The sequence below is a fragment of the Erinaceus europaeus genome, chromosome X (genome assembly GCF_950295315.1).
Source record: "Erinaceus europaeus chromosome X, mEriEur2.1, whole genome shotgun sequence".
In the NCBI taxonomy this organism is placed as follows: Eukaryota; Metazoa; Chordata; class Mammalia; order Eulipotyphla; family Erinaceidae; genus Erinaceus; species Erinaceus europaeus.
Genome location: NC_080185.1, coordinates 1,267,549 through 1,292,030, shown reverse-complemented (window position 1 = coordinate 1,292,030; position 24,482 = coordinate 1,267,549). Strand labels below are relative to the sequence as shown.

At 54.1% G+C, this 24,482-nt stretch overlaps 2 protein-coding genes across 2 annotated transcripts; both read left to right on the top strand.

Moving 5' to 3' along the window:
- The first annotated feature begins 143 nt into the window (after positions 1-143).
- On the top strand, positions 144-5,646 carry GDI1 (GDP dissociation inhibitor 1). Its single transcript, XM_007538297.3, has 11 exons — positions 144-635; positions 1,689-1,796; positions 1,912-2,011; positions 2,123-2,257; positions 2,573-2,771; positions 2,959-3,090; positions 3,500-3,599; positions 3,942-4,113; positions 4,327-4,471; positions 4,592-4,646; positions 4,736-5,646. Exons 1-11 carry the CDS (start codon positions 591-593, stop codon positions 4,886-4,888), a joined length of 1,344 nt encoding a protein of 447 aa, XP_007538359.1. The 5' UTR covers positions 144-590; the 3' UTR covers positions 4,889-5,646.
- A 981-nt stretch (positions 5,647-6,627) lies between these two features.
- Positions 6,628-12,287, top strand: FAM50A (family with sequence similarity 50 member A). Its single transcript, XM_007538305.3, has 13 exons — positions 6,628-6,831; positions 7,338-7,422; positions 7,508-7,607; positions 7,851-7,996; positions 10,477-10,553; positions 10,657-10,723; positions 10,836-10,897; positions 11,061-11,137; positions 11,257-11,311; positions 11,428-11,476; positions 11,577-11,647; positions 11,727-11,837; positions 11,934-12,287. The coding sequence occupies exons 1-13, from the start codon at positions 6,721-6,723 to the stop codon at positions 11,940-11,942; spliced, it is 1,020 nt and encodes a 339-aa protein (XP_007538367.1). The 5' UTR covers positions 6,628-6,720; the 3' UTR covers positions 11,943-12,287.
- Positions 12,288-24,482: the final 12,195 nt, after the last annotated feature.

Genomic DNA, 24,482 nt, shown 5'->3' with positions numbered 1-24,482 from the left:
ATGGCGGCTGCAATTGGGGGAGGGATGCTGGAGGTGCCCGGATGCAGCCAAGCCCTGGGAAGAACTGGGAGGCTTGGCGCGGGGTCCTGGGGGTGGGAGGGCATCGTCAGCTGCTGAGCCCTAACCTTCGCTCACACAGCAGGGGCGGGAGCTGCCTCCGTGACATTCCCACGGGTGGGCCCAGGCCCAGGCTGGCTGCTGCAGCGGCGCGCATCCCATCGGCGGGGCCGCGCCCAGCCGGGGCGGGGTGGGCGCGCGGCTCCCGCGCAAGAATCCCTGGCCGGCCGCAGCACCCTGTCGCCCAGCCCCGCCCCGTCTGCTGCCCTCGGGGCCGCCGGTGATCCTCGTCCCCCACCGAGGGGCGCGGGTGCGGGCGCGAGCTTGCGGGCAGCGAGGCGGGCGGGGCAGCGGCGGCGTGGGCTGGCGCGCGGGGCGAGGTGCAGGGCGGGACTCTTTGACGCGGCGGAGGGATCGGCGGGCGGCGTCGCCATCTTTGGCTACTGCGGCGCGGAGGCGGCGGCGGCGGCGGCGGCGGCGGCGGTGGCCGGGAAGGAGGAGGAGGAGCCGTGCGCTGGCACCCGGGCCTGACCATGGACGAGGAATACGACGTGATCGTGCTGGGCACCGGCCTCACCGTAAGTGCGGCCTGACGCCCCGGCCCCGCCTCGCCCCCGTCCCTCAGCGGGGATGCCCGTTGCTCGCATCCCGCAAAAGACAGCTGGTGCCCATCTCCTGCCCGCTACCCGTCATCGAGGCTTGATCTCCATCCACTGCCTTCTTCCTGCCCTATGCTCCCCACCCCCACAGCTGCCCGGACCCGGGTCCCCTCTCATCCTCCGGACCCCCAGAACCGGAGGCCAACCTGCTGAACTGGAAATTGCACCCTCACTGCCCAGTGCCCCCCCCCCCGCCCCTGACCCCGCCCACCCAGCCATCACCCTACACCCGCACCCAGCATCTTCTCCCATCATGCGTTAATCCCGGTGGGGAAGGGGTGTAAAGTCCGCGGTTCAGACGTCCTTTCCAGGATAGGTCTTCATCTGGCTGCTGAGGGAGAGGGGGCAGGGGACTCAGAGTGTTCTAGAAGCAGCAGCACAGGGGGCAGTGACCACATTACTGCTACCCCACCCTGGTTTCCCATGGAGACCTCGGGCTGGTGGTATGCAGCCTTTGTCCTTGGCTGGTGACAGTGACAGGTGAGGCTTTTAGCCTGGCCCCTGGCCCCCAGCCCGAAGAGTCCCCCACCCCTGAGATTTGTCTCCCTCGGGGGCCCAGGAGCCCTTCCTGCAGACAGGAAGGAGCAGGGGCTTCTGTCCTTTGAGGAAAGAGCATCCAGGGCGGGGCCTGATTCCAGCCCTGCTCGTCTCTGCCTCGCTCCTTTTCTCTCTCTTGGGTGCGCTTGCTCTGCTCCACTCCGGAGGGTGGTGGGGGCTCACTGGGTCTGCCATGGTGTTACTGCAGCAGTTGTGTGGCAGTAGCTGCCTTCCTTGCACATCACTGGCCATAAGGCCGTCCGTGTGTCCTCTGGACACCGGCTGCCCCATTATACAAGAGCTGCTGGCCTCATGCAGCCCTCACGCCACAGGCATCTGGTCAGCCAACCATAGGTAGAGGGAACTGTCCACCAGGGCTGAGAGGGGAACAGGCAGGGCTGGGCAGGGCTGCAGCAGGCAACACCCCTCCCCCAGGAATGCATCCTGTCGGGCATCATGTCCGTGAACGGGAAGAAGGTGCTGCACATGGACCGGAACCCTTACTATGGGGGCGAGAGCTCCTCCATCACACCCCTGGAGGAGGTGAGGTGCCTGGATTTGGGGCTGGGAGGGCAGGGAGGGGCACCCCCTGAGGTGTCTCTCCTGCTTGCTCTTTCTCTCTCTTTCTCTCACCCCTCTACTCCCCCCTGGCTTGCAGCTGTACAAACGCTTCCAACTGCTGGAAGGGCCTCCTGAGGCAATGGGCCGGGGTCGAGACTGGAATGTGGACCTGATCCCCAAATTCCTCATGGCCAATGGTGAGGAGTCGGCAGAGTCTTCGCGGGGTGTAGGGGGTGGCAGAGCAGAGCCAGCCAGAGCTTCCAGGGCTGGTTGTGTCCTCCACGTCTTGCCTTGTCCCTCCCCCACAGGGCAGCTGGTGAAGATGCTGCTGTACACGGAGGTGACACGCTACCTGGACTTCAAGGTGGTAGAGGGCAGCTTTGTCTATAAGGGAGGCAAGATTTACAAGGTGCCGTCCACTGAGACCGAGGCCTTGGCTTCCAGTGAGTGTGGGTGCCCTGAACAAGAGTGCCATCAGGTCATAGTGGTCTGGAGCAGGCGCCCAGGGTCAAGGTCGCAACCCGCAACAGTGCCAGCAGCCCCCTCCTGTCTTCGCTCTCCTTCCCTGTGCAGAGAGGAGGTCTGACACAAGCCCCACCCCAAACCACAGAACACTCCTCAAGTGTCAGGACCAAGCAGGCCCTTGGTGCACAGATGGGGAAGCCTGAGGAGGGTGAACCTCAGTGTCAGCAGCAGGGCTGGGGCGGGAATGAAGGAGAGGCCGTTCAGATTCCAGAGTTCTCCCACCATCTCTACAGATCTGATGGGCATGTTTGAGAAGAGGCGCTTCCGCAAGTTCCTGGTGTTTGTGGCCAATTTTGATGAGAATGATCCCAAGACCTTTGAGGGCGTCGACCCCCAGAACACCAGCATGCGCGACGTCTACCGGAAGTTTGACCTGGGCCAGGATGTGATCGACTTCACAGGCCATGCTCTGGCGCTCTACCGCACTGATGAGTTAGGAGAAGCTGGCCCCTTGTCTGGCTCGCGTCCTGCCATCCCCACTCCTGCCTGCTACCCCTTCCCTGGCCACCCCACAGCCCACTTGTCCTCTCCCCGCTTCCCAGCGATGGACCTAGGGTCTACCCCATCATGGTGGGTGGCGGGAAGGCTCTTTCCCAGTCCCGGTATCCCCCCCCCCCAGCTACCTGGACCAGCCCTGTCTGGAGACCATCAACCGCATCAAGCTGTATAGTGAGTCCCTGGCCCGGTATGGCAAGAGCCCATACCTCTACCCACTCTACGGCCTTGGTGAGCTGCCCCAGGGCTTTGCAAGGTGAGGAGGTGTCTGTCTTTCGCTTAGACTAAGAATGGAACCGTCCTTGGAGCAATCCCATAGCAGCCAGGCTGGCCCTTCGCTACCTGCATTGTTCATCCTCCAAGGCCGGCCTTGCTTGGCTCTAGCCTGAGTCAGGGAGTGCTAGGATTGGGCCCAGGGCCTGGGCGCTCAGGTCTTGGCTTGTGCAGAGTCCCCCTTTCCATTTCCCTGTGCTGTTTCCAGAAGGAGCCGTAGCTTCTTGTCACCTTCATGCTAGCAGAGCTCTGGGTGGAAGTTCCAGAGAGGAAGGGGCAGTGTGACTCACGTCCTGGCTCTACGTGGGACAGCCTTTTCTGCACCTCAGTGCTGGGACAGTGGTCCCCACTTTTCCAGGGAAGGCCCTCACCATCATTCTCCCCTTCCCCAGATTGAGCGCCATCTACGGAGGGACATACATGTTGAACAAACCTGTGGATGGCATCATCATGGAGAATGGCAAGGTGGTGGGTGTGAAGTCCGAGGGAGAGGTGAGTCTTTCTCGTGGTGCCTCACGACTGGGGCAGGGATAGCTCCTCGGGGGCCTCTCCTGTGACCCTTGGCTTGGGGCCTGGGGCCCGGAAGTCGGCTTGGTGAGAGTTCTCTGCTGAAGGTTGAGTGCTGTGTCAGGTACAGTAAGCATTCCTGCTCACACTGTCTCAACACAAGCAGTGCCACAGCCCGTGTCTTGGGGGCCTACCTCCCCAGGGTGCAGGCCGAAGCTCTGTGCTGGGGGGAGGTGACAACTCTGAATGCCCTGCAGCCAGAACCGCCCGCCCCACTCCCACCCAGCGATGGCCACACGGGAATAAGACCTTCCGCTGCTTCCCCAGGTGGCCCGCTGCAAGCAGCTCATCTGTGACCCCAGCTACATTCCTGAACGAGTGCGGAAGGCCGGCCAGGTGATCCGGGTCATCTGCGTCCTCAGCCACCCGATCAAGAACACCAACGATGCCAACTCCTGCCAGATCATCATTCCCCAGAACCAGGTCAACAGAAAGTCGGGTAGGCCGAGCCCTCAGACTCCCCATAGTGCCTTCTCGTAGGCTGCTCTGTGGTGCCCCGCGTGATTTGGCCATGATGGAGGGCGTGCTGCTCACAGGTCCAGGACTCGGGCCCCTGGGGGTTGGGTGGACTGAGCTCTTCCTCTCTATGACTGGCAGCTTGGGGAGGGGCGGGTGGGCCTCGGGCGGCGCTGACAAGCCTTCCTGCCTGCAGACATCTATGTGTGCATGATCTCCTACGCACACAACGTGGCTGCACAGGGCAAGTACATCGCCATCGCCAGTACCACCGTGGAGACCGCTGAGCCCGAAAAGGAGGTGGAGCCTGCGCTGGAGCTGCTGGAACCCATTGACCAGAAGTGAGGCGCGGGGGGCTGGGGCCACATGGCTGGGCGAGCAGGGGAGCGGAGCAGGGTCCAGGAGCCAGAAAAGGCAGGCCTGCTCGTGAGGCCTTCCTCTCCCCACCGTCTGCTCCTCAGGTTTGTAGCCATCAGCGACTTGTACGAGCCCATTGACGATGGTTCTGAGAGTCAGGTAAGCAGCCTGGCCCGGCCTGGCTCCTGGCATTGCACCCAGGGCCCCTGCCCAGCTCACCCTGGGCTCCGGGCTCTGGCTGTTTCCAGGTGTTCTGCTCCTGCTCCTATGACGCCACCACACACTTCGAGACCACCTGCAATGACATCAAGGACATCTACAAGCGCATGGCAGGCTCCGCCTTCGACTTTGAGAACATGAAGCGCAAACAGAACGATGTCTTTGGCGAAGCCGACCAGTGATGGCTACCTGGCCCCCAGCCCAAGCCCATCTGGTCTCCTCTAGGGCTGGGAGATGGGTGTGGCCAGCACCCCTATTTCCAGCATTCTCTGCTTCCCCACCACATTCCTGTCATTTCCCCACCCCTCCCCATTGAGTCACTGACCAAATCCTTAACTTAGCAAAGGTTTGGGAGCCGCGGGTTGGCTAGCATCCTAGTTCCTGGCCCTTCCTTATCCTGGGGAAAGAGGGTCCCTCCCCTTGTGTGTGTCTCCCCCACCCCCCACCCGTAATTCTGCTCTGTTCGGGAAGAATGTGGAGGAAAGGCTGACTGCTGCCCCACAGCTCTTGTCCCCACTGTAGTGGCCTTTGGAGATGCCCCTGCCTCCCCCCACTGCCTCTCTTGTGTGTTGGGGAGAAGGGGCCCTCCCAGCACAAAGTTGCATTCCCCCCTAATTTATTCTAATTTATTAACTTCAGCCTTCCCTGCCTGGAAAGGAGCCCTGGGCCCTGGCCCGCGCCTGCCGTTGGTGCTGGAGCCCTGGTCTCCCCTCACTCTGTCCCCTCAGAGGTTGAGCTTAGTGTTTGTGTTTGTTTTTGTGTTTGTGTGCTCTGGTCCTTGCTGAGAGTGAGCAAAGCAGAAGGAGGTGGGAACATGGATCCTGCCCCAGTGCCCTGCCCCATCCCCCCTAATCTTGCAAAGTGAATGTGTCCCCTTGCCCAACCTCTAGTGTATTTCAAAGAAAATCAAACTTCCCAATAAAACTGTGTTGGAACCTGAGCTCAGATCCTTAGTGTTCTTTCCCCAAAGGGTTGCTGTGGGGGCCTTGGATCCCTGGCTGTGGGGTGGGGCTCCGCTTAAGCTGTCTGAGGGATGAGCCCAGGCAGACCTCTTGGCCCCAAGGCGCCTGTGTGTGTGTGTGGGGAGGGGGGAGTTGGCGCCTCTACTGGCCCTGGCGTCAGTATGGACACCAGGACTACAACACTCTGAGGGGACTTGAAAACGGGGAGAGCAGCAGTAGAGGAGCCCCAAGCCCAGCCTCCTAATCTGGGAAAAGACGGGGCTGCCCAGATAGAGGCAGCAGGGAAGCAGGGATTTGACATCAAGGAATGTGTGTGTGTGTGTGTGTGTGTGTGTGTTTGGGGGGGGGTTTGGGATGGCAGAGTGTGTGTGTGTGTGTGGTGTGTGTGTGTGTGTGTTGGGGGGGGTTTGGGATGGCAGAGTGTGTGTGTGTGTGTGTGTGGTGTGTGTGTGTGGTGTGTGTGTGTGTGTTGGGGGGTTTGGGATGGCAGAGTGTGTGTGTGTGTGTGTGGTGTGTGTGGTGTGTGTGTGTGGTGTGTGTGTGTGTGTTGGGGGGTTTGGGATGGCAGAGTGTGTGTGTGTGTGTGTGGTGTGTGTGTGTGTGTGTGGTGTGTGTGTGTGTGTGTTGGGGGGTTTGGGATGGCAGAGTGTGTGTGTGTGTGTGTGTGTGTGTGGTGTGTGTGGTGTGTGTGTGTGTGTGTTGGGGGGTTTGGGATGGCAGAGTGTGTGTGTGTGTGTGTGTGTGGTGTGTGGTGTGTGTGTGTGTGTGGTGTGTGTGTGTGTGTGTGTGTGTGTTGGGGAGGTTGGGATGGGAGCAGTGCTGGGGTTGGCAGAGCCACTGGGACCCAAGCCTGGCAACAAAGATCAAGGTGGTGGCGGATGGGCGGGCCTGCAGCTCCGGGGGCGGGACGGGGCGGTCACGTGTGGGGGCGGGGCGTCCCCTGCCACCGCCTTGACGTCACTACGTCTCACTGCCAGGCTCCCGCCGCTAGATCCACTGCCGCCGCTGCCGCCGCTACCCCCAGCCGGCCCGGCCTCAGTCCCGCCGCCGCCATGGCCCAGTATAAGGGTGCCGCGAGCGAGGCGGGCCGCGCCATGCACCTGATGAAGAAGCGGGAGAAGCAGCGCGAGCAGATGGAGCAGATGAAGCAGCGCATCGCCGAGGTACGGGCTGCCCGCCTGGGAGCATGCGCGCTGCCGCCGCCCGGGCTGGGGCTGGGCTGGGGCTGGGGCTGGGGCTGGGGCCGGGGGCTGGGGCTGGGGCTGGGGCCGGGGGGCCGGGGGCCGGGGGCTGGGCTGGGGCCGGGGGCCGGGGGCTGGGGCTGCGGCTGGTGCTGGGCCGGGGGCTGGGTCCGAGGGTTGGGTCCGGCCACTGCCGGAAGGGACCTTCAGACTGTGGCTGGATGCTGGCATGAGGCGTCCCTCTTGGGCAGGGGACCTACTGGCACCTCTGGGCCGGCGTGGGGCCCTTTGGTGGTTGGCTTTCTGGAGGCGCCCTCCACTGGGTCTGTGCAGAGCGGAACCCCAACTGGGGTGCAGCAGCACCTGGGGGAGCCCCTCAGGCCTTTTGGACCCATGCACCCAGCAAGGACATCTCCCCGCCAGTCAGGGCACCGGTTTTCACTTCTGGGGTGAATGGCGGGGCCCTGACAGCCGCCCTGCGCCCCCAGGAGAATATCATGAAGTCCAACATCGACAAGAAGTTCTCAGCACACTATGACGCTGTGGAGGCAGAGCTCAAGTCCAGCACCGTGGGTGAGCAGAGGCTGCCCCCGCCCCCAGTTCCCTTGCCGCCCTGCCCCAGGGACGGCGCTCACCACCATCCACCACCACCCTGCAGGTCTCGTCACCCTGAATGACATGAAGGCCAAGCAGGAGGCCCTGGTGAAGGAGCGGGAGAAGCAGCTGGCGAAGAAGGAGCAATCGAAGGAATTGCAGCTGTGCGTGCCCTTCAAGCCTTGGGGGACTCTCCTGCCGATTGCCTTCTGGGACCTTAGCCATTCCTCTCTGTCCTTGACTCTGGCGTCCCTCTAAGTTTCTGGTTTCTGGTCACCTGTGAGCTCGGGGGCGCCCAGAGCCGTAGAGCTCCTCCGGGCATGGGCCCAGAGTACACATGGGTGGCTCTGCATTTGGGCAGGGTTGGGGTAGGGTGGTGGTACCTGATGTCACCTGTGCCTTGGCAGGAAGCTAGAGAAACTTCGAGAGAAGGAACGCAAGAAGGAGGCCAAACGGAAGATCTCCAGCCTGTCCTTCACCCTGGAAGAAGAGGAGGAGGCGGGCGAGGAGGAAGAGGAGGTGGCCACTTATGAGGAGGAGCTGGAAAGGGCAGGTGAGGGTATACTTGGGGCATCGTGACCTACACTTCTGGCTTTGGAGAGTTCCTGAAGCTACTCTTGATTTGGGAGTAGACAGACAAGACCAGGATGAGACCAGAGCTTCCCCGTCTGCGCTGCCAGGTGGCACTGAGCGCATGGCTCATGTGACTGTGAAGTCGTCACTCTTTCTCTTTGGTCAGTTTCGATGTAAGATGACACGTCACGGAAATGGGCATTTCGGGTGTCAGCCGAGGAGACAAGGGACAGCAGGGACGGTGTGGGAAGGCTAGGGACAAGGACAGCTGCCTTATACCCCCTGTGTGCCCTGTATCTTCTCTGTGCCAGGACAAGACCAGGAGCCGGCTCTGGGGGCAGAGTGCCCTGGGACAACCAGGGAGCCAAGCCAGAGGACGTGGCCCCAGGGCTTGCCTGGGCCAGTTTAGGAGACATGGTGGGCAGGAAACGGCACTACAGGAAGAGTAGCCACAGCCCAGGGCTCAGTGCTGTCAGTGACAGCAGAGTCTGTTCACTCTGTGAATAGCCCCCGTGGGAAAGGCAGGCTGTGAAGCCCCCACCCCCACCCGCACCCCCACGCCCTCTTGTGGGGGTTTGGATTTGGGGACCAGATGTGCCAGTACTCTTGAATGGGGTGGACACGGTGACCAGCCCCAGAGGCGACAGCAGTCCAGGTTCCCTGTCACTTTTTTTTAGAAAAAAATTATTTTTTAAATTAAAAAAAATAATTTAGGGAGTCGGGCGGTGGCGCAGTGGGTTAAGCGCACGTGGCGCAAAGCGCAGGGACCGGCGTAAGGATCCCGGTTCAAGCCCCCGGCTCCCCACCTGCAGGGGAGTCGCTTCACGGGCGGTGAAGCAGGTCTGCAGGTGTCTATCTTTCTCTCCCCTCTCTCTCTGTCTTCCCCTCCTCTCTCCATTTCTCTCTGTCCTATCCAACAACAAAACAACGTCAACAATGGCAATAAAAACCGCAATGAGGCTGCAACAACTAGGGCAACAAAAAGGGGGAAAAATGGCCTCCAGGAGCGGTGGATTCATGGTGCAGGCACCAAGCCCAGCAATAACCCTGGAGGGAAAAAAAAAAAATTTATTTTAATTTAAATTATTTTTAAATTTTTTTATCTTTATTTATTGTATAGAGACAGCCAGAAATTGAGAGGGAAGGGCGTGATAGGGAGAGAGACAGAGAGAGACACCTGCAGCCCTGCTTCACCACTCGCAAAGCTTTCCCCTTGCAGGTGAGGACTGGGGCTCGAACCCAGGTTCTTGAGCACTGTAACATGTGCGCCCAACCAGGTGCGCCACCACCTGGCCCCTAAGTTTTTATTTATTTATTTATTTATTTATTTATTTATTTTGCCTCCTGAGTTATTGCCGGGGTCCACTGCTCCTGGAGGCCATTTTTTCCCTTTTGTTACCCTGGTGGTTTTACCATTGTTGTGGTCATTATTATCGTTGTTATTGATGTCGTCGTGCTTGGCTAGGACAGTGAGAAATGGAGAGAGGAGGGGAAGACAGAGAAGGGGAGAGAAAGACACCTGCAGACCCGCTTCACCGCCTGTGAAGCGACTTCCCTGCAGGTGGGGAGCCGGGGGCTCAAACCAGGATCCTTACGCCGGTCCTTGCGCTTTGCGCCACATGCGCTTAACCCGCTGCGCTACTGCCCGACCCCCGCAAGTTTTTATTTATTAATGTGAAAGAACCAGACATCATTCTGGTCCATGTGCTGCCGGGGATTGAACTCAGGACCTCATGCTTGAGAGTCCAATACTTTATCCACTGCGCCACCTCCTGGACCACGGCTCCCTGTCACTTGTTAAACGGGTTCTGGGCTGCCAGGTGGTAGCAGACCCACTCTGTGCCTGTGTGGAACCTCTGCCCTCTTCGCCCGCTCTGTGGCTCCCCCTTTGTGGCTGTGTGAATCTGACCTGGGAAAAGAAACCACCTGTCATGGCCGGGTAGTGGCACACCTGGCTAAGTGCACACATTACAGTGCACAAGGACCTGGCTTTGAGTCCTCAGTCCCCACTGCAGGAGGAGAGCTTCACAAGTGGTGAAGCAGGGCTGCAGGTGTCTCTCTGTCTCCACCCCTCCCTATCTCCCTTCCTCTCTGTCCTAGCAAATGAAATAAAGTAAAAATGAGTAAATAAAATAAATTCTAGAAAGAAGGAAACCACCTCTCTCTTGGGGTTGCTGTGTCGAGTCGATGAGCCTGCAGCTACGTGAGACCAGCTACTTCCCTGGACATTCACCCTGCCGTTCAAAATGTGACACTGAGTCCCGCAAGGCTCCAGGTCAAAGCCAATGGGACAGAAACTTGGTCCCTGGTCTCTGCTCTGCTGCTGGTGCCACCAGGATGGGCTGGCACCGGGCCGCCTCCAGGGATATGGGCTGTGAGCTGATGCCTGAGTGGCATGGGCCCAGGGGCCCTGAAAGCAGGTGCGTCATACAGAATGCTTGCTTTTATGTTTTGCTCCAGAGACCACCACGAAGAAAAGGAAATTGGGGAAGAACCCGGATGTAGACACAAGCTTCTTGCCTGACCGGGACCGGGAGGTAGGCCGGCCCGGCCGAGTGTGCACCTGGCTCTCGATGCTGGTCCTCAGCTGCCTGCCCCTGGGCAGCCCTGAGCAGCCCCGTGCCTGTCCCCCTTTCTCAGGAGGAGGAGAACCGGCTCCGGGAAGAGCTGCGGCAGGAGTGGGAAGCGAAGCAGGAGAAGATCAAGAGTGAGTGCTCACTCGCCCTCAGGGTGCCGTTGCGGTGCCGGTGCCGCAGTGCCCAGAGCGCGCAGGGCACGAGCAGCCAGCTCTGGCGGCCCACAGACACCTCTGCTTCTAGGCGAGGAGATCGAGATCACTTTCAGCTACTGGGATGGCTCCGGGCACCGGCGGACGGTCAAGGTGGGCCTGTGGACTGGAGGGAAGTCCTGGGCGGCCCTGGGAGTCTGGGCGCGGGAGGTGGGAGGAGTGGGGCCTCGACCCCGGCAGGTGGGTCGATGGTGCTGCCTTCTCCCCGGCCTGTCTTCAGCTTCCGTCTTCTCTCCCCTCCGCGCCCCGTCCGCAGATGAAGAAGGGCAACACCATGCAGCAGTTCCTGCAGAAGGCACTCGAGATCCTGCGCAAGGACTTCAGTGAGCTCAGGTAGGGCCGGCCGGCCGGGTGCTGCCTGGCCTCAGCTCGCCAGCCCCGGAGAGCCAGAGTCGGAGGGTGGCGGGCGCTGGCGCGAGGCTCCCAGCCCTGCTCTCCCTCCGCCGCCTTAGGTCTGCTGGGGTAGAGCAGCTCATGTACATCAAGGAGGACCTCATCATCCCTCACGTGAGTGTCCGCCTGCAGCCCGGGCGCGGGTGGGCGGGGGCTGCGCAGCCATGGGCGGCTGTGGTGGGAGGCTGCGGTGGGCCCTCAGCCTGGCGCTTCTTGCCCTTGACTCCTAGCACCACAGCTTCTATGACTTCATTGTCACCAAGGCTCGCGGCAAGAGTGGTGAGTGCTGAGTGGGGCGGGCAGTGCTGCTTCCCCGGCAGGGTGGGCTGGGGACGGGTCGCGGGTGAGGCCACCCGGGCCGGCCACTTACTCCCCGCAGGGCCGCTCTTCAATTTCGACGTTCACGATGATGTGCGCCTGCTGAGTGACGCCACTGTGGAGAAGGATGAGGTGTGTGGGCTGGGGTTGTCGGTGGGGCCTGGGAGGGCAGGGGGACAGTGACCCTGAGTGGCGGCTTCATGCCCTGCAGTCACATGCTGGCAAGGTGGTGCTGAGGAGCTGGTACGAGAAGAACAAGCATATCTTCCCCGCCAGCCGCTGGGAGCCCTATGACCCCGAGAAGAAGTGGGACAAGTACACGGTGAGGAGGGGCCCTGGGGTCGCCGGGCGCAGGGCGCTGGCTTCGGGGGCCTGAGCCTCAACTGTCCGCCTTCTGTGTCCCCTGTGCCCACCTTAGATCCGGTGATCGGCAGCCAGCCGCAGCCGGGGCTCCCTCAGTGTTCCGCTGTGGGCGTGGCGCCAGTCAGCCCTTGGGCCCCTTCTGTTCCGGTGAGCAAGTGGCGCGGTCCAGCTGGAGCAGCGGTGCCGTTGTCCTAGAAACCTCCCTTAGTGAGAGAAGACCACCCAGTCCGCCCGCCTAACCGTGTGTTTCCAAGTGCATCGCAGGACTGCTCTGTCTAGTTCCAGATCGTTTCTGTCACCCCCAAAGGAGGCCCAGCCCCACGACAGCCCCCGCGCCCTGCACCCGCCCTCCTCCTGCCCCTGGATTTCCTCTTCTGGATGCCACATGCATAAATGCAGTCAGACAGTACTGGCCTTCGTGTCTGTGGAGAGAGCGGGCTGGGATGCAGGGGGAAGAGGCTGTTTGAGCCCACTGTGGAGCCCCGTCCTCCCCACACCTGTGGGCTCAGCCTCGTCCGCCTCTGTGGAGAGAACATGCCCCGGACCGCAGGCTGGTCTCGCCTTGCCCTCCTGGCTCTGTGGCCTTTTCTGTGTCTCCGCCAGAGGGAGGTGCAGATTGCCCTGAGGAAGCTGAGGCAGGCCACTTGACCGCCCCAGCCCCAGCACTGACCGCACGCAGGCAGAGAAGACAGACCCCTGGCTGAGTCCTGGCCCGGCCCCTGCAGCTGCTGGGGTGGCGGGCTCTGTGCCTTCCCTCAAGCAGAGCCCCCTGAGCCAGGTAGGGGGTCTGGCTGGCAGCTGCAAGCTCTCCTTGAGCCTCTTGGCCTGCATTGGGTGGGGCTCTCTGGGGTCTCTGGGAGGAGAAAGCGGGCAGAGGAGGCCCAGCGCCTTGGGCACAGAGGGGAGGTGTCCGGGCTGAGCTCAGTGGAGCCTTCCGTTGGGCTCTGGGGCCCCTGGAGAGAGAGAACATCTGGCCTTGTGTGCCTGAGAGTGGCTCTGTGAGCTCAGCCAGTGGCGGGACATTTGAGGGTCTGGGGCTTTGGCCCTAACGCTTCAGGAAGGGGCCCCCATATCGCTCCCCTAGGAGGCTGGACTGGGCAGGAGGACTGCTGGGGGAGGAGGCCACTCCCTCAGGGCTGTGAGAGCGAGTAGGCCACACCCTGGGGGAGGAGACATCTTCCAGCTAGGGGCCCATAGACTCAGGAGTCCTTCAGTCAGGGCCTCTCATGTGAGCTGCAGTCTGCATGAGGGGCCGTAGCACCCCGCTGGCCACAGTGCTCACTCAGCAGGCTGCCTTGGTGCCCTAGCCCCCCCCCCCCACTAGCTCCCCCACCGCAGGCCGCGGCTCCCTAGAACTGCCCTGTTCTGCCCCGCACACAATGTGGAGTGGGACACGTGGTCTCATACTCTGGGGGCTGAATGGTTTTTCCAAAGGAGGAACAATTTGTGTCAGACAAATCACCTGACCACCTGCCTTTACTTGGCCGAATGCGAAGTGCCCTGTGGTCTCAGGGCCACAAGTGTGCCCGGCTCCTCCAGCGGACAAGGGACATGCTGCCGGGCTCGTGTTGTACCAGCCTGCGTCCCCAGGTGGGACTCCATGGACTTGATCTCACACTACCACCTCCTCACCTGTTTCCCAAGCAAGTGCCTTTCTTCTGCAAACTGTCCCTGTTGTGTTGTTGATGCTTCATTTTCATGTGAGGGAGTGCAGCCCTTTCTATTAAGACAGAAACAGAACGTTACTCTGGCATATGTGATGTGAAGGTTCCAACTCAGGACCTCGGGCTTTGTTAAGATGTTTTTATTTATGAGGAAGAAAGAATGAGAGAACCAGAGTATCACTGTGTGTCACATGCAGTGCAAAAGGGTTTTAATTTTATGTAGTTGGACTCAGCATTCTCTTGCAGTCTCTGGGTTTAGGCCATGGCTAAGAGATCTCTCTGCGATTCAACATCAGAAGTGCAGTGATTAGAAGATTTTTTTTTTTAGAATTTATTTATTCGTGAGAAATTATAGGACAGAGAGAAAGACCCAGACATCACTCTGGTACATGTGCTGCCGGGGATTGAACTCGGAACCTCATGCTTTAGAGTCCAAAGCCTTATCCACTGTGCCACCTTCCTGACCATGATTAGAAGATTTTTTTTTAAAAATATTTATTCCCTTTTGTTGCCCTTGTTGTTTTATTGTTGTAGTTACTATTGTTGTTATTGATGTCATCGTTGTTGGATAGGACAGAGAGAAATGGAGAGAGGAGGGGAAGACAGAGGGGGAGAGAAAGACAGACACCTGCAGACCTGCTTCACCACCTGTGAAGTGACTCCCCTGCAGGTGGGGAGCCAGAGGTTCGAACCAGGATCCTTATGCCGGTCCTTGCGCTTTGCGCCATGTGCACTTAGCCCGCTGCACTGCCGCCCGATTAGAAGATTTTTAACACGATTTTTTGATCACATGCTACTATTGTACATACTGCAAAAAAAATCTATAAGATGGGGGAAACTGAGAACACAAGCAGGGAAAACAACTTATTTCATTTGAGTAGCATGACAATTAAAAAAACAAAAATGTGGCTGGGTGGTAGCCCAGTGGGTTAAGCGAACATGGCGTAAGGATCCTGGTTCGAGCCCCCGGCTCCCCACCTGCAGGGGAGTTGCTTCACAGGTGGTGAAGCAGGTCTGCAGGTGTCTATCTTTCTCTCCCCTTCTCTGTTTTCCCCTCCTCTCTCCATTTCTCTCTGTCCTATCCAAGAACAATGACAGCAACAACAGCAATAATAATAGCAACAACAATGATAAACAAGGGCAACAAAGAGGCAAAAAACAACAACAACACAACAAGGCTACAACAACAAGGGCAACAAAAGGGGAAAAATGGCCTCCAGGAGCAGTGGATTCATGGTGCAGGCACTGAGCCCCAGCAATAACCCTGAAGGCAAAAAAAAAAAAAAAACACATTTGAGGCCGGGCGGTAGCGCTGCAGGTTAAGTACACATGGCGCAAAGCGCAAGAACTGGCCTAAAGGTCCTGGTTCGAGCCTCCAGCTCCCCACCTGCAGGAGGGTCGCTTCATAAGCTTTTCTCCTCTCTTGATTTTTCTCTGTTCTATCCAACAACAGCAATAGCAACAAGGACAACAGAAATGGGAAATGGCCTCCAGGAGCAGTGGATTCCTAGTGCAGGCACTGAGCCCCAGCGATAACCCTGGAGGAACATAAAAAACAAACTTGTAAGAGTATGGCACGTGGGCACACATGCATGACCCAAGATAACACTGGTGACAAAGGGGGGGGAGCATTGCAAGGGTCCAGGGCAGTGGTGTACTCGGCTCAGCTTGCACATTGCCATCACTGGGGACCGAGCGGCAGCACACATAATGCGAAGCACAAGGATCCCGGTTCGAGCCCCCAGCTCCCCACCTGCAGGGGAGTCACTTGACAGGCGGTGAAGCAGGTCTGCAGGTGTCTGTCTTTCTCTCCCCCACTCTGTCTTCCCCTCCTCTCTCCATTTCTCTCCGTCCTGTCCAACAGCGGCAACAACAGGTGGGGGGCATAGCCACCAGGAGCAGTGGATTGCTGGTGCAGGCACCAAGCCCCAGTGATAACCCTGGAGGCAAAAGAGAACAAAAAAACCACATGGACTACCATGAGCAAGGACCCTGGTTCAAGCCCCACTCCCCACCTGCAGAGTTGGGAAGCTTCACGAGTTGTGAAGTAGGTGTCTATGTAGACTCCTCTAACCAGACCACTGCTCAGCTCTGGCTTGTGGTGTTATGAGGGATTGGATCTGGGACTTAGAAGCCTCAGGCAAAGAAAGTCTCTTTGCATAACCATTATTCTATCTACACCCCTCCCCAGTATCTCTATCCTATCAAATAATAACATAGAAGAGAATAGCTGGGAGTCCGGCGGTAGCCCAGTGGGTTAAGCGCACGTGGCGCAAAGTGCAAGGACTGGCAGAGGAGTCTCTTCAAGGCGGTGACGCAGGTCTGCAGGTGTCTCTCTCTCCCCCTCTGTCTTCCGCTCCTGTCTCCATTTTTCTCTGTCCTATCCAACAACGACAATAACAAAACAATAACAACTACAACAAAGGCAACAAAAGGGAAAATAAGTATAAAAAAGAAAGGAGTCGGGCGGTAGCACAGTGGGTTAAGTACAGGTGGCGCAAAGCACAAGGACAAGCATAAGGATCACGACTCAAGCCCCCGGCTCCCCACCTGCAGGGGAGTCGCTTCACAGGCGGTGAAGCAGGTCTGCAGGTGTCTGTCTCCCCCTCTCTGTCTTCCTCTCCTGTCTCCATTTCTCTGTCCTATCCAACAATGACATCAATAATAAAAAGGCAACAAAAGGGAAAAATAAATAAATATAAAAAAGGGGTCAGGTGGTAGTGCAGTGGGTTGAGCGCACGTGGCGCAAAATGCAAGGACCGACATAAGGATCCTGGTTTAAGCCCCAGGCTCCCCACCTGCAGGGCAGTCGCTTCACAGGCAGTGAAGCAGGTCTGCACGTATCAAAAAAAGGGAGAATAGCTGCCAGGAGCTGTGGATTCCTGTGCTGGCAACATTGCTTCACTACTTGTGAAGCTTTCCCCCTGCAGATGGGGGCTCAGGCCCAAGTCCTTGCACATTCTAACCTGTGCATTCAACCAGGTGTGCCACCACCCATCCACCCACCCTATTTTTTTTAACCAAAGCACTGCTCAACTCTTGTTTATGGTAGAGCTGGGGATTAAATCTGAGATTTTGGAGTCTCAGGCATGAGAATTTCTTTGCATAACCATTATGCTATCTCCCCCCTCCCTGCTGTGTCTTCATCTTTCTATCTGAGCCCCTGCAATAACGCTGGAGGCAAAAATAAGCAAACAAAGCAGAACCAGGGCCTCTGCATGCATCACATTTTTTTTTTAAATTTTGTATTGTCTTTATTTATTGACTTGAGAAAGCCAGAAGTCAAGAGGAAAGAAGGTGATAGGGAGAGAGAGTAGTCCGGGAGGTGGTACAGTGGATCAAGTTTTGGACTCTCAAGCGTGAGGTCCGGAGCTCAGTTCCCAGCAGCACATGTACCAGAGTGATATCTAGTTCTTTCTCTCCTAGCATTCTTCATGAATAAATAAAACCTTTTAAAAACAGAGAGGGAGTGTGGCCCGGGAGGTGGCACAGAGGACAAAGCATCGGACTCTCAGGCATGAGGTCCTGAGTACAATCCCCGGCAGCACATATACCAGAGTGATGTCTGGTTCTTTCTCTCCTCCTATCCTTCTCATAAATAAATAAATACTTTTTAAAAAGAGAGGGAGTCACTTGCAGACCAGCTTCATTACTCACAAAGCTTTCCCCCTGCAGGTGGGGACTGGGGGCTCGAACCTGGGTCCTTGCACATTGTAACATGTGCGCTCAACCAGGTGGCGAAGATTGTCGCTTTGCGGCAGCGGGACGTGGACAAGATAAAATCCAAGTGAAGAGGGAACACAATCCTTTATTCAGGGTTGGGTCAGAGCACAGTGGTTCAGGCCACATGGAGCTAGCCAAAAAATGGCCATCTCCACTATGCCCACCACCCTCCCATCCCCCAGGTAAAAAACCAGGCGAGGGAGAGGGAGAGGAAGTAGGAGGGGTATTTGTAAGGCAACAGCCAGGAATGACGTGTCGGGACAGGATTGGTTGGGAAAAGTACTTGAGGATACCGTATTAACTCGTGGAAAGTGGCACTAGCCTGAGGGGACATCTGCACAGCATCTCCCCCTTTTCCTTTATATCTAATGGACACAGTAAGGAAATTTTGAGTGGAGCAGGCTTAAATGTTTTTAAGGAATGCCATGCTCAGGTGGGAAGATTTAGGACGTTTTCGTGGGGGAGGGAAGGCTTAAATGGCCACCAACCTTGTGAGATTCATGTGTCCCCCCTGTGCTCAACCCCTCTTTAGAGAGAGAGAGACCTGGAGGGACTCGTCTCATAAGTTAAGCTCTTCCAGGCTCAACCATCTCCTCACAGTTTTCTACATCTTACTCTATCTAGTCATCGCATTAAGATGGGTCAATGTCTGTAAAAGACTCCATCTGTGACAGAGGAATAGTAGTGTAGGGGTGCGCAGAAACCTTTTGGGCATAAACCTGAATGATATAACAAAACAGGAAAGGACAAGTAGGGGAGCAGTAAGAGCCAGTGTGATGTCAAGGGAAGGTTTGGTGTGCAAAGGGATGTTCCCTGTCTCTGGGGGCGTCCCCTGCCTCTGGGAGGGGGGAAAGGCTTCATAATGAGTGGGTGTTTCCTGCCTCAAAGGGCAGGACCTGTAGGCGGGAGGGCATGGCCCGCCAAACAGAGGGGCTATTTGGCATTGTATAGTCTTCAAGGCAACAGTCTGCAAAGTCTATGAACTACTCAGGGTCAGTCTTTGAAAAACCAGCAGTGTGAAGGGAAGGAAGCTGCTGTAAAATTGTGTAAAGTGTCCAAAGGGTATACCAGCAAGTCTAATAGAAGTCTCAGTCCACCTGGGTTCATGCTCCCAGAGGGATAGAGAATAGGGAAGCTATCAGGGGAGGGGGTGGGATATGGAGATTGGGCGGTGGGAATTGTGTGGAGTTGTACCCCTCCTACCCTATGGTTTTGTTAATTAATCCTTTCTTAAATAAAAAAATTAAAAAAAAAAGAAGTCTCAGTCCAATTGGCATATTGCACCCAAGTAAAAGACTCTGGGGTGGGTGGGTGGGGAGAATACAGGTCCATGAAGGATGATAAATGACATAGTGGGTGTTGTATTGTTAAATGGGAAACTGGGGAATGTTATGCATGTACAAATTATTGTATTTACTGTTGAATGTAAAACATTAATTCCCCAATAAAGAAATAAATTTAAAAAAGAAGTGTCAGTCCAAAGTAGGCGACTAGGGGAAGAAATGCCAGGCGATGAAACACTGCACATCTGTCTTGACGGGGAAGGTCAGCCACTGGAATTCCGCTTTTCTGTAGAGAGTGAGCTGGAACCGCCAAAACGTGACAGGCAAAGCAGAAGCAGGAAGGGCAGACACGCAGTAAGGAAGTTCTGACCTTGGACTCTGTGAATCAGGTTCTTCAGATCGCGTCAGGTGGCATCTAGGGTTTCAGGGGGTGTTCCATTGTAGTCGTGCCTTCTAGTGGGCGATGTCAGAGTGTGCAGGGGTCCAGATGGTTTTACCAGGATTCCTGTGAAAGAAACACAATCTGCTTCCCGTGGTTAGCAGGGCATCTGATTTGAATTTTTTATAGAAAAAGAGGTTTGGTGCCTTAGCCAACTGAATATTGGGGGGATGTATCTCCCCTTATTTATTTTTATTTTATTTTATTGTTATTTAATTGAGCCTAGGCCTTTGGCGGGCCTTGTCAGCAACTATTTGTCTTTGGGGGTAGTAAGGGATGTCTGTGGCATGGGTGATGTTATAAAGGGAAACATCTTTAAATTGTTGGCTGACAAAGGCCGGCCTATAATGGCAAGACGAGATACACCAGTTAAGTGTAGAAGAATATGTGAATGTTGTTAATTCACATAAGTTATATATGGAGGAACTTTTTATAGTTGAATACCTTACCATATGAGCAGATGATTATTCATGTGAAGGCATGACAGTTGTAATAACTTGTGAAAAAAATAAAACTTGTAACAAGTTAGAAGTTTACTATAATTGATAGCTCGATGATTATAATTGGTTTAAGTATCTTTATAATTTTGTTTAAAGGTCATCTAGTGTGACCTCTTGTAGCAGTCATTACAGCAGGATCTTCAGACCAATTTTAGTTAAAATATATATATATTGATTTTTTAAACCATTTTTACTTTGGACTATAAACAGACGCAGGTTATTTAGAGAGTTAACACATGTTAGTGACAATGGTTTAACATTTACAGTGTCAGATTGATGCCAGATCTGTTGTGGATTAATTTTCACAAGATAGCTTACAGGGCACTTTTGGGGGCCCTCCCAAAGCACCCTGTATAGAGAATTTGTATTTTAGTTTTGGGGATGTATTGTCATGTTAAATATTTAGACTTTTACCTTAAATAGTTACTTTTAGCAAATTAATTTTACCTTGTCTGGTAATAATGTAGCTTCAAGGTTACACTTTTAACTGTTAAGTTAGTGTTTACCAAACTTGAAACATGCCCATAAACATTTAGTTATAACATACAGGAGAAAAACTTTTGTTATGAAAACATATCCTTTTAAAAACAAATTTAGATCTGTCTTTACTCACACAGTTTAAGACTAAGCACTTTACATATATACCAAGACTTATATATAAAAAAATCAAAAGAGAGGGGGAGTCGGGCAGTAGCTCAGTGGGTTCAGTGCATGTGACACAAAGCACAAGGACCAGCATAAGGATCCTGGTTCGAGCCCCTGGCTCCCCACCTGCAAGGGAGTACCTTCATAGGTGGTGAAGCATGTCTTCAAGTGTCTATCTTTGCCCTCTTTGTCTTCCCCTCCTCTCTCCATTTCTCTCTGTCCTATCCAACAATGATGACATCAATAACAACAACAATAATAACTACAACAACAATAAAAAAACAAGGGCAACAAAAAGGAAAATAAATAAAATTTAAAAAATCAAAAGAGAAGGGACCGGCGTAAGGATCCCGGTTCGAGCCCCCGGCTCCCCACCTACAGGGGAGTCGCTTCACGGGAGGTGAAGCAGGTCTGCAGGTGTCTGTCTTTCTCTCTCCTCTCTCTCTGTCTTCCCCTCCTCTCTCCATTTCTCTCTGTCCTATCAAGGCAAAGTCAACAATGGCAATAATAACCGCAACGAGGCTGCAACAACTAGGGCAAACAAAAAGGGGGAAAAAGGTCTCCAGGAGCGGTGGATTCATGGTGCAGGCACTGAGCCCAGCAATAACCCTGGAGGGAAAAAAAAAATCAAAAGAGAAAAAAAAATTGGAATGTTTCTGGACGTCTCTGGAAACCTTGGTTGCATCCAGCATTTTTATATAAAGTCAATTAAATTTTAGAGTACTCTGAGCAAAATGGGTCATACAAAAAATTTTTTTGGTAATTTAACACACTCACAAAACACAACTGGCCAGTCATAACATAAGATATTCAGAGAAGAGGTAAGAGAGAGGGCTCTGTGAGCCAGATTTTTCAGATTTCATCATGTCGTATTATGGATCTTGGGATGCATCCTGCATCTAGTCTTCTTGCAGTATTTCTTGTTCTTTAGGGATAGCAGCGCCATCATGCGGGTATTGTTGGGCATGGCGGGCAGGAACCCAGACAGGTTTTGAGTAATTCTGTGGAAAAACGCATACGAAACACCTCCCCATGGTCAATAGGGGGGTCAGGCCCTTTCCATTTTTATCGAGTGGGTCTTTCCATTTGACTTTAATAGCTGGGAGGGTGGATGGTGTTTGCTAATGAAGAATAATAGGAGGTAGGTCCGAGTTTTTGTAAATATTAAAGAGATTTAATGTAGTTAAGGCTTTTGCTAGCTGGATATTGGAGGAGTACATGCCTCCTTTATCTTTATTTAATTGAGTCTTAAGGGTTTGATGGGCCCTCTTGACAATGTCTTGCCCCTGTGGATTATAGGGGATGCCTGTGGTATGAGTAATGTTTCAGAGGGAACAAAAAATCTTTAAATTGCTTACTGGTGAATGTAGGTCCATTGTCAGTTTCCACTTGAAGAGGTAAGCCCATTACAACAAAGCAGGAGAGCATATGGCTTATAAGCTTTTTCGAGCTTTCTCTCGTCTGAGCTGTTGCCCACATAAATTTAGAAAAGGTATCAATTGAGACAAACACGTATTTTTGTTTGCCAAAGTTTGGTATGTGGGTGACATCGATTTGCCAAGGAGCATTGGCTTTTAGCCTCAGGGGTTAACCCCAAGAGTTTGAATAGCAGGTGTTTTTATGAGACTTGCACAGGAAGAACATGTAGCAAGAATGTGTTTCAACTGTGGTAAAGGAACATCAGGAAATCAAGCTCGAAGGTCTTTAAGATTAACATGGGTTAGGGAATGAAAGTCAGCAGGATTAAAGACAGAGACTAGGAGAATTCTTGTGGAGGCAAGGCAGTCAGCTGCAGCATTTACTTCGGACAGGGAACCAGGAAGAGGGCTTGGGGCACGACGGTGTTGAACATACAGTGGTTGGGTTCGAGAACAGAGCATAGAGGCAATTTGAATTAATAGAGGGGAAAGTGGGTTGTCATCAATTTTCACATAAGAACGAGCAAGCCATGGAAGTAAGTTAACAGTATACACACTGTCAGAAAAAAGGTTGAAGGATTCTGGTACAGCTTTTAATGCAAGAAAAACAGCATAAAGTTCTTTGTACTGAGGGGACTTATCAGGAAGCTCGGTAAAGAGAGGTTTAGGGGATTGTTTGGGTAATATATAAGGGCAGTCTGGCACTAGCCGGAGGAGACATCTGCACAGCAGATCACCACCCGAAATGGTAGTAAGAAGTTGTTCTGGGTTGCTGGTTGTGGATGTGGTGGGGAGGAGGGGGCAGCAGGGGGACGCTGCCGCTCAGAGACATTCCACCCCCACCTGTCAGCCACACGCCACAGTCCAGTGAGAACTCAATCTCTCCCCATTCACAGAAACAAAATATGATTCTGAAAGCTGAGCTTTTTAATCAGAAAGCTGTTGTTTTGTTTTGTTTTGTTTTATGGTGACAGGGCATGTTCTAAGTGTTAATGCGACTTGCTGAACTTTTTTCTTTTTTTCAATACCAGAGCAATGCTCATCTCTGGTTTATGTCGTGTGGGGGATGGAACCTGGGACTTTGGAGCCTCAGGCATGAGACTCTATTTGCATAACATTATGTTATCTGCCCCTCCCCAAGTTTTAAAAGACAAAAGTGCTACTTTTAAAATTAAAACTCCAGATCGGTGTTGGGCAGCAGCACAGAAGGTTGATTGTACAAGAATCCCAGTTCGAACCACATCCCCACCCACTCCCCACAAATACGGACCAATGTCACATTGCTTTTTTTATTTTTAAGTTTTTTTCATGTATTTATTCCATTTTGTTGTCCTTGTTTTATTGTAGTTATTATTGTTGTTGTTACTGATGTTGTCATTGTTGGATAGGACAGAGAGAAATGGAGAGAGGAGTGGAAGACAGAGAGGGGGAAAGAAAGATAGATACCTGCAGACCTGGTCACGGCTTCTGAAGCGACTCCCTACAGGTGTGGAGTCTGGGGCTCGAACCAGGATCCTTATGCCAGTCCTGGCACTTTGTACCATGTGCGCTTAACCCGCTGTGCTACCACTCCACTCCCAGCCACATTGCTTTTTATGTCTTTTATTTTGCATTATCTTTATTTATGTATTTATTGGATAGAGACAGACAGAAATTGAGAGGGAAGGGAGTGATAGAGAGGGAGAGAGACAGAGAGACACCTGCAGCACTGTCTCACCACTTGCAAAGCTTTCCCCCTACAGGTGGGAACTGGGGACTCAAACCTGGGTCCCTGAGCACTGTAACGTGCACTCAACCAGGTGCGCCACCACCCAGCCCGTCTTTTTTTTTAAAAAAAGATTTTTTAAAATTCATTTTAAAAAGGAGACATTAACAAAACCATAGGATAAGAGGGGTACAGTTCCACACAACAGATCTCTGTATTCCCTCCCCTCCCCTAATAGCTTTCCTATTCTTTATCCCTCTGGGAGTATGGACCCAAGGTCATTGTGGGATACAGAAGGTGGAAGGTCTGGCTTCTGTAATTGCTTCCCTACTGAACATGGGCATTGACAGGTCAATACATACTCCCAGCCTGCCTCTCTCTCTAGTAGGGTGGGGCTCTGGGGAATCAGAGCTCCCGGACATATTTGTGGGGTCATCTGTCCAGGGAAGTCAGGTTGGCATCATGGTAGCATCTGGAACCTGGTGGCTGAAAAGAGAGTTAACATACAAAGCCAAACAAGTTGTTGACTCATCATGAACCTAAAGGCTGGAATAGTGCAGCTGAAGAGTTGGGGGGGTTCCATTTTGTAGATAGCTAGTAGGCATCTTTTAGTTATATTTCAAAGGGCCTGTAGCTATACTAGTTTTTTTTTCTCTCTCTGAGCCTGAAATCTGATATGCAGGTGGATCCAAGTTATTGTTTGGGGGGTGATGTCATGGCTGGGAAAGAGACAGAAAGCTGGATCAGGGAAGAGAGTAGCTCTCTAATATGGGAAAGGGGTATAAATATTGTTGACTGTAAACCCAGTCAATTTGCTTTGATTTGGGCCCATATTCAGCTCAGGAGCCTGTGTGACCTCTGCATCCCTGTAGATCACAGCTCACTTTCTGTGGTCATGAGTAGGAACATTCCAAGCTTCCACAACATCGACCCATCATCCTCAGGTGTAGCATAGAGTATCTTTTTCATCCTCCGAAGGGAGGATGGAACCTTCTCTACCAGGGTTGATCCAAGTTGAGGGCAAGGTCCTATGGGGGGCCCACTGTTACACTCAGAGGTTCGGGTCCCGATCACACACAAGGAAGCCCAGAGTCACATGCAAGTATAAGAGCCTTTATTAGCAAGCTTAAGCTTGGGTCCCAAGAGCCTCCATGCAGGGGAAGTCTTGTAACCTCGAACATTTTTCATCTCAGCTTTTTATAGTTAGCACAGGGTGGGGACAGGTGG